The 10,000-nt window shown below is 42.9% G+C and overlaps 1 protein-coding gene across 2 annotated transcripts in view; it reads right to left on the bottom strand.

Moving 5' to 3' along the window:
- Nucleotides 1–10,000, bottom strand: part of LOC307258669 (neuropilin-2-like) — a 104,560-nt gene that overhangs the window by 32,809 nt on the left and 61,751 nt on the right. For both annotated transcript variants that reach the window (XM_080038300.1, XM_080038301.1), the window contains exons 9-11: nt 9,333–9,508; nt 8,567–8,740; nt 6,419–6,563 (exon numbers count right to left, since the gene is read on the bottom strand). In XM_080038300.1, coding sequence (XP_079894426.1) covers nt 6,419–6,563; nt 8,567–8,740; nt 9,333–9,508 — 495 coding nt within the window. The remainder of the gene's footprint in view (nt 1–6,418; nt 6,564–8,566; nt 8,741–9,332; nt 9,509–10,000) is intronic.

Genomic DNA, 10,000 nt, shown 5'->3' with positions numbered 1-10,000 from the left:
TGAAATGATGTGATATGTGTGATACAATAAAAAGGAAAAAAGGGTCCGTAGAAACAATAAGAGAGAGAGAGAGAGAGAGAGAGAGAGAGAGAGAGAGAGAGAGAGAGAGAGAGAGAGAGAGAGAGAGAGAGAGAGCGAGAGAGAGAGAGAGAGACATCAATGAGACTAATTAGGTCAGGGTGAAAGGGAATGTGAAGACGTAGGATAGATGGGATGTGTGTGTGTGTGTGTGTGTGTGTGTGTGTGTGTGTGTGTGTGTGTGTGTGTGTGTGTGATGGGGAGGGGAGGGGCTTCTTACAGTAGTCTTGGCAGGGGGGTGGGAGTGACATATTCTTCTGATGGGGAGGCAGTCAAGGGGCGTGCACGGAGATGTCAGAGCAGAAGCCAGAGACATTTGCATCTTCAACCTCCCACGCTAACATGTTTTTCCATCTATTTGAATGTGTTTGTAACCTGTTGCTATAAAGAGCAGCCTGTACCTTTAAGAATTGACATGGTTAAACCAGCTGTGTGTATTCTTAAGTTTGATCTGGTGGTTTTACTATTATAGCAAGCCCCTCTGTTGACAGCAAGCAATTTAATATGGTATCTCTTTCACTTCATTATAATTGACTTTGGCTGCAACACTAATCAAAGATGAATTGATGATACTTACTGCATGTAATTATGCGTCTTGATTGGGTAATAATGAGGTACGATTGCATTAATAAAATGCCTTCCATTTACAGCTTACTTCTGTGTTTTGCTTGTTTTTTCTTAAGAACATTGTGCATTGTGGTTGCTGTCATTTTGATTAAAAGGAGTGTTTTTCTATGATGACTGTGCTGTGATCTCTGCTGTGTGAATAGGAGGAGCAGGAGGAGCAGAGGGTGTAGGAGACATGAGTGGGTGGAAGTCAGGACACATCCCACCCATCACATGAAACCTCTGGGCTGAAGCCACGGCTCACATGTGAAAGTGATCAGGAGAGTTGGACCTGGAAAACACACACACACACACACACACACACACACACACACACACACACACACACACACACACACACACACTTGGCGAAACCTGAACGCTTGGCTGGAAACCTGGAATAGCAGAACACCTCTAGAATTTTCTAGAACAAGAACACTACACACAGCATCCCCTCCCGGGTGCCACTAAAGTTATGAATGTGTGCGTGTGTGTGTGTGTGTGTGTGTGTGTGTGTGTTTTCCAGGTCCAACATCATCAACATGTGAAAGACTTAAGCAGTGAAGGCTGTTGGCTATCCATGCTATACTGTATATAACAGCACAAGTTATAAACCCACTTTTATTTAGTATGGATATTTCGCCCCGGTGTGCATTTCTCAACAACAAAATGGATGTCAAATGCAACCATGTCTTTTCTGGGACTGGCCACTGTCTTGTTCTGTCCAGATACTCCCTGAGAGTTAAGTTCTGGAGGTATTTCCCCAGTCCGCCCAGAGATTTTGAGCTGACACACTGCCAGTCAACGGGCGCCTTTCTTTGCTATAACTGGCCCCAACTTCAAACAACACATCCGTTAACCAGAAGAAAGCTTAAAGAAGAATGATGTAGTCTGCCCAATGTAGCGCTTCTTTTGGGATACTCACTGTGGTTTGGTTGGAACACAGAGGTATGTACGCTGCGTACACTTCTTGTCAGAATGTGTTTGGCACGTGTCTAAGGGGTTTTTGTGACAAGTGAAGATCCATGATCCAAAGAGCAGCAACAACAGCAGAGGATGAATAAAGACAAATCTGCTCTTAGGCACTCTGACACAAAGCCTCTTACTCCCTCTCTCTCTCTCTGTCTGTTTCTCTGTTTCTCTTTTTGTCTTTTTCTGTGTCTCTTTCTCTCTCTCTTCCTTTCTCTCTCTCTGTTTCTCTTTTTCTGTGTCTCTTTCTCTCTCTCTCTCTCTGTTTCTCTCTCTCTCTTCCTTTCTCTCTCTCTGTTTCCAACTGTCTCTCCATTAGAGTCTGCCTAAGTATCCCACCCATATTACACTGCACTTTCCAATGCGGATGAACTTAAGCATGTATTTACACAACTAAGAACAAACCTTTGTATTTATGCCAAACAGGTGGTGTGTGTGTGTGTGTGTGCGTGTGTGTGTGTGTGTGTGTGTGTGTGTGTGTGTGTGTGTGTGTGTGTGTGTGTGTGTGTGTGTGTGTGTGTGTGTGTGTGTGCATAATGTGCCTTCCTGCTTTGCCAACAACTATGTGCGGAGTGAAAGAGATGAGAGCACGGCAGCAGATGTTGTGATAGTCATTTAATACATGAAGAGAACTGGCAGCTTGGCAGCTCTCACTTCACATCCGACAGTCAGGTTCACAGGACATGAATTACAGGTTGCCTCTGGATAGCTAGCGTGAATGATCACAATGGAGGTACCACAATGATATTCCGCCTTTTGTTTTTACGGTTTTTAGGTTTTTGGCGCGATAATGAGATGCTAAACTGTATTATTGTGTGCCCCCCTCTGAACACCCTTGTATACAGAATTCCAGAATTCTTCATTGTAATTGGGCGCTTCCTGAAATTGCCTGAAATTGTTTTTTACAGCACCGAGGCCAGGTCAATGCGCTTCATTGTAAAATGTGAAAACAATGCAGGGGCAGTGATAGAAAAGTCATGTTTGTTAGTACGAGTATGAGGTGTGTGTGATTGACATGGTATCATATTGTCTTTGTCTCAACTCCTGAGCTATGAATAAACTAGTGGGAACAACATGCTGCTTACACACACATACTGTACGTCACATGGTAACACTGTGAATGAGATGACACGTCTGCAGTCATTTGGTTTGTTAACAAAAACTGAATAAATAACTTCACCATGTCAAATATTTTAAAATGGGCCCAGGTTTGTTATTTATGTCGACATACTAACAGAGGTCGGAAACCAACTACTGAATAATAGAAAGGCCCATGGCTGGCCTGCGTGTGTGTGTGTGTGTGTGTGTGTGTGTGTGTGTGTGTGTGTGTGTGTGTGTGTGTGTGTGTGTGTGTGTGTGTGTGTGTGTATGTGTGTGTGTCAGTGAACATCAGCCGTACACCGCGGATGTCTCCTTTTATTTATTCATCAATTCATTAATCCACTCCCTCACTTCCTGAGCGGTGCTGTGAAGAGAGAGGCGGGACTGTGTCTCTACTGCTACATGGATGATCCCACAGCTCTCATCTTTAAAGGGAAGGAGGATGTCCCTGTTAAAGTGGGGGGAACTTCACCGATATCATGCTCGGTGAAAAGAAAAATATTCCCCAGGGCTGTTACCCTATTGAATGCTGTTCCTCATAGGATATACTATATGTATGTAGTAGTCTATATACTGTACAACTTTATATCTTACTTCCTATCAGTAGCTCTGTGTGTTTGTGTGTGTTAACATAAAGTAGAGGTCCACTAGAGTTGAAACTGTGCGGGTTTTGTGCCTTTGTGACTTGTGTGTAAACAGATGTGTGTTCGGTGGACTGTAGCTGATGCACTCTGTTGAATATTTTATCTCCCGTTACGACTCAACACACAGACACACAGACGCACACACACACACACACACACACACACACACACACACACACACACACACACACACACACACACACACACACACACACACACACACACACACACACACACACACACACACACACACACACACACACACACACACACACAGGCAAGAAGAGAAACAAAGTCTATTTTATGTTCCGTCAGATGTGCTTCCCTGTTTTACTGTTTTAATTTGTAGCATGGGCAAAATCATTGCGACTGCACGACTGTTGAGACCATGTGTTTTTCATTGTTATTATGCTAACATCACTTAACAAGGGAGGCTATTAAAAACCACACAAATTGAAATTCAACTTGCTCTAAGCCACTAAGATGCAGAATTACCCTGGTGTGTGTGTGTGTGTGTGTGTGTGTGTGTGTGTGTGTGTGTGTGTGTGTGTGTGTGTGTGTGTGTGTGTGTGTGTGTGTGTGTGTGTGTGTGTGTGTGTGTGTGTGTGTGTGTGTGGTATTTAGGAAGGTAGCAGGAGGAGTAATTGCAGTGATTTTGATGTGAAGTAGGAACTAGCTGCTATCATGTCTAATGCAAGTGCTTACATCCAGGAGGCAAACATCTGGCAAGCAGACACAGACAAGCAGAAAATCACTGAGAACACCTTATAGCCCAGAGTGTTGTGTGTGTGTGTGTGTGTGTGTGTGTGTGTGTGTGTGTGTGTGTGTGTGTGTGTGTGTGTGTGTGTGTGTGTGTGCTGTGATGGCGGAGATGGTTGCTGCAGATACGACGTGCATGATGTCATCAGGTGCAACAACAAGCAATTGGAATTGGAGGTAAAATGACGCAAGTGCAATCACACAGGTCTCATGCAGTCGACATAATTGGACTCTATTTGCTTAATGTCTGCATTACAAAATCTCTGGCTGCCATTTTGTGAAAATAAGATAATTGCAGTAATAATATCCTTTGTAATGCCAAGACTTCACTGCCACTGTTTTGTCCTTGATGTGTTTACACTGTATAATGTATGCATGACATCCATAACTCAACATGAATGAAGGGAAATGTCAGCAAGTTAAAAAAAACTAAGGGGAGTAGGTACATTAGAGTCTGGAACCACACTGTTTAATTCAAGAAACTGTAAGATGTAGGCAGTAGTAAAAGGTATATGATCGCCTATAAGCCTGTCGACCTGTTCTCCTTCCACTTGAAAGTGAAGCCATCATTTCACAATGATTGATGGTGGTGAGACGTGCTTCTTAAACGTTCTAATCCAATCTTCTGTGTTATCTCATGCTTCACAGTGCTCAAAGACCTTTTCTTATGCCATTTGTTTTAATATAGTCATTCGAACCTGTTAGAACCTGTAATAACAGCCAGAGAATGTTCTCCCCATCACCACAAACCTCTTGCATTAGTCCTGACACTTCTAGGATATACAGTGTAGTTCCCTTTGGACTCCCTGTCTCTCTCACTCTCACAAGCACACACACACACACACACACACGCACACACACACACACACACACACACACACACACAGCCCACTTCATGTCCACTGGGACAGGTACGTGTCATAACCTGTACCTGTCTTCACCTCTCACATGTCACAACCTGACAGTGTCATGTGAAGGCACATACAGTAGAATAGATGAGAGGATCTGCCCCAGATAAAACCTTTAAATAGACTTACTTCTAAGGTACGCCTACATGATTATTGATACTGTATATGGGCTCAGATTTCACAACATAGTGAGATAACCACAATCATTTCTCATTTATGCAGCACGTCATAAGTGGTCAAGTTAAATAATACATGTGTGTGTGTGTGTGTGTGGGGCGGGGGGGGGGGGGGGGGGGGGAGAGGGGGGGGGGGAGTGTACAATGGCCCGCTTTGTTATTGAAGTTATTGTGCAGCTGAGAATAATTTGCTTGCTACGGCTAACAAGCTGCATACAACAGCGAGCCATTGTAATGAATGGTACTTACACAGCTCAATAAAGATACATATACAGTAATGGTCTGCATTCATCACTCGCAACAATAAATCGTCACTCTTTAAAAAGCAACAGTTTACACCAATCCCATGGGGGGTGGGAGGGGGAGGGGGGTATAATGGAAAATAATGAGACAATGGATTGATCATTAATACATGGACCCAGCAGACCATGAACTGTACCTAAACCTTCCCTAAACACTAACAACATGTTATCATCAACATAATAGGCTACAGTACAAGCACACAGCTGGCCACTATTAGTACAAGTCCCATGACCTAGACATGTTAATCCCTGTCCAGACAGGCTGCAATACCTCCTATAGAGCAGCATGATTAACTTGTACCACTATGCTGCAAGCATGTAAGATGGCATATGCACACACGCACCCAAGCACACATACTGTACATGTACACTCTATACATAAAGCCTCACTCAATGGCAAATAGAAATACAAAAGTAAGCATGCACACATTCGTAATGCTCACAAACACGCATCCAACACACACACACACACAAAGAAATACACTAAATGCAGATGTGAGAGAGATTGATGGCGTGATTTAAACAGCACATTTAAGTCACTAATGTTTTTTTGTAATTATGTTTATGGATCATGTATTATACACAGATATATCATAATAATAATAATGATGATACTTTATCAAGGCTGATTGGCATCTGTATGTGTGGATCACAAACAAAGGAGGGTGGTGTCACTGAATAAGCATGTAGACAAACACACATTATTGCTAGTGTGTTGTTGTGAACACATCTGTGTGTGTGTGTGTATGTATGTGTGTGTGTGTGTGTTTGTGTGTGTGTTTGTGTCTCTGTGTGTGTGTGTGTTTGTTAGTTTGCGTGTGTGTGTGTGTGTGTAGCCTTCTGCTTATCTAACACATGCGCTTGTGTGTTCTTACCGGGCAGGTCACATCCAAGGACCTCCATCCTCATCCCGATCCCAGCGGGAGACCACCTCTCTGGGAAGACTCTGATGAACTGAGCCACTATCTCATCAAACCTCCGCACCTCTGGAGTGTCGTAGTGGCTGTTCCCCTCGAAAATCTAAGAGGACAGAGGCAAAGGTGTTATGTATGGCCATGGTGTTATAGGAGCTTAAACAGTTACACAGAGCGCTCTCCTTTTATCATTAAAAAATTGCGGAAGATGTAACTTTCAGAAATGTCTTGTTAAGTGTGTCAGTGTTGTTAAAGTGAGCTGCAGATGTGCAATGCAGTGACACATGTGACGTAGTGATTGACAGGTATACAGATTGCATGAGGTAAGGTTTGCTGGGCTACGTGGGGAAACAGTCACATCCTTTAGAATTTGGCTGAAAAATCCCCGACCCCAATCCTTCACATAGACATCAGTGTATACTACATGTACATGACAAGAACGTCAGAGAAAGTTTCATAGTCAAGTTAGGATAATTGCCTAAATCATATTATCACTACTCTGCTTTTACTCTACATCTACTATATTCTACATCTACTTTTCGTTAGCCTAATAGCATAATTGCCTAAGTCATATTTTAAGGGTTATAGAGTAGGGTAAAGTAGATGTAGAGTAGAGTAGATGCAGAATAGAGTAGATGTAGAGTAGAGTAGAGTAAAGGGGCTGACGAAATGTTACATAATGTGCTTTTGACTGTAGTGAGATCCATGGTGGGTCTTCACCATGGATCCCACTATATCACTATACACTTTATCTAAGTCTTAAGGTTTGTCCTACAGTTTGCCTTTAAGCCAAATCTATCTGAGCCGTGTCACACAATAATGAGTGTGAGGAGCTTGGCAGTGGGCGCAGTAATACATTGTTGCGTGGTGGAGACAACAATATAGAGAATGACATACAGTAGGCTCTGCAGAAGGCGGTTAAACTTGACACCTCACCACCAGCTAACATCCCATTGAAAAACAATGACAAAATGATGAGCCTGTCTCACCAACATCACATGCGCTGTAAAACACTCCTAATCAGCGTTGTTTCTAAGCACAGTATGACAGGTGTCATAAAAATAACAAACAACTGCAGAGACTGTGTTGCCTTTGATTTTCCAGTAAAAACATTTTTTTTTGCAGAAGCCTCTGGTGAAAAACACCAGATTTATTACAAGCTGCAAGCTCACTAGACTGCAGCAAACGCTCTCAAAATGTTGTAATATTGGTTACATTAAGCGGATTGGGTCTAATGTCTTTCCCCATTTCTGGCATTTTATGAAAACGTATTATGAATTCCCCGAGACGCTAATGTAAGAAGACAGGCAGATGAGAGAGAACAGGGTTTTTGAACATGGGTAGAAAAGCCTCAGCGCTCAGTAGTACTATTAAAGCGCTTTAAGACAGCAGTCTCTATATAGGAGAAGAGAGTTTTAAAGTGGGGCCCCGCTCTCACAGTGCATTACACTGTGGAGCGCTGGGGCAGAAGAGACATTTTTTTAATTAACACCCATGAGAGACAAATAGAGGATGAGTGAATGAGAGGAGGAGACAAAAAGCAGCAGAAGAGAGAGAAAGAGAGAGAGAGAGGGGGAGTGTACATTGGACATAGAGAGATAGCATAGACAGTAGCAGGGAGAATGAGGAGTGAGGCGATTAAATTGAATTATTAGCAGAGCCGGGGCTGCGATAAAATGTTTTTTTTTCTCCCTCCTGAAATTGACAAGGCCAAGAGAGAGTGAAATACAGAGAGAGAGAGAGAGAGAGAGAGAGAGAGAGAGAGAGAGAGAGAGAGAGAGAGAGAGAGACAGAGAGAGAGAGAGAGAGAGAGAGAGAGAGAGAGAGAGAGAGAGAGACGGAGAGACACAGAGAGAGAGAGACAGAGAGACAGAGAGAGTGAAATAGAGACAGAGAGAGAGAGTGAGAGCAGGGAAGGATTTAGTTGAAAGGCAGCTATAAATAAAGTACAAATGAGGGAGAACTGAGAGTGACAATCAGACAGAGGAGTACATATGTATGTGTCAGACTAGGCAGATATAGTGTGTGTGTGTGTGTGTGTGTGTGTGTATGTGTGTGTGATTGTATGTGTGTGTGTGTGTGCCTGTGTGTGTGTTCCTCTCCTCTTACCTTAGCAAAGCCAGTCTTGATGTCCATGATGTAAGTCCAGTCTTTGCCGGTCAAGCTGTGCGCCAGTTTGTACTTCCTGACAAACGCTCTGTTCTCGGCGCTGGTGCTGCCCTCCAGCCCCCGTGCACCCTGGGTAATAATGCCCCGCACCGTCTTGGGCACGCCCAGGTCTGCCTGCAGCACGGACACACACATATTTATTATTGTTAGCTCACACTCTACTATCACAGGAGCCAATACCTTTCCTCATACCCCCTGCCCCATACAGCCCACACAATTGATCCAAGCTGGTTTTCCATTACAGGACTTGTATTAAGTTGCCAGGCTTAAGAACTACAATGGGAAAATGGGGGAAAAAGCAATATGGTTCTGTATAAGAGGGGACCTTTTTTTCTTTTCTTCTTTTTTTTTTTTTTTTTTTTTTTTTTTTACCAATTATTTAATTAAAATCCAGGGACTGGTTGCCAATTTCAATGCCTACATTTTAATTTGACACATTCTTACATTTTTTAAACATAGGCATCAATCAAGCGATCACAAGGCTGCTGCTCAGATACACATTTTGTTCGATCTATTTTTTATGTTTAGGATGAAATTGCATGACTGGTGACTACTCACTTTAAAATGTATATTTTTTATATAATAGGGGAAAAAATGCAGGTGAAATAAATCCTATTATTGTGGAAATATCACAAGGCCCGTATTGGGAATCACTGCTTGTATAACATGCACTACAATGTAAATCAAGAAGAAGAAGATAGCCTACCTGTAGCCACTCTTCTCCTACTATTGGCTGTGTGGGGTTGGGGAACCAGCCTGTGCGACTGGCCACCAGCCTGGCCGCCCCCATGGAGCCGTGGATGTCCCTCATGGAGGAGGCAGAGATCTGGGAGTCAGGGAGCAGACCAGACAACATGCCCTGGAGCTCAGAGCAGGGGGCATCTGGAAGGGGGAATGGAATGAGAAAGACTTTCATAAGTACAGAATAAATGAAAACTATGAAGCTGTTTTTCAAAAAAATGGTCTCTGGGTGCAACTGCATTACCACAATGCAATGAAACTGACAAAAAGAAAGTGAACCAAACAATTTTTTTCCGGAATGGATTCTATATAGCTATAGAGTCTGTGAAATGAAAATGTGAAATGAAATTAGAGGTTGCCATGAGGCCGGAGGATAGACAGAAAACTGCTTTGGAAATGGTCTGAAGAGAGGGTAGTTTAAACGGGCATATACGTCTTATTACTTTTATTATCATTTCCAGGCTATTTGATTTTCAGTTAATGGAGGACACAGACCAAAATGTTTTTTTTTCTTTCTCTTTTCTCTGTAAATGCAGTCTGGCTAAATGAGATCGCTGCATTGCGAAACATCTCATAACTCAAAATCTCTTCATGAATGACTGGGACTATTAGGGTCAGGGATAATTTGGCTTC

The sequence above is a fragment of the Ammodytes marinus genome (genome assembly GCF_949987685.1).
Source record: "Ammodytes marinus genome assembly, chromosome: 12".
In the NCBI taxonomy this organism is placed as follows: domain Eukaryota; kingdom Metazoa; phylum Chordata; class Actinopteri; order Uranoscopiformes; family Ammodytidae; genus Ammodytes; species Ammodytes marinus.
The sequence above is the reverse complement of the archived record's forward strand: the minus strand, read 5'-3'. Positions and strand labels throughout refer to the sequence as shown.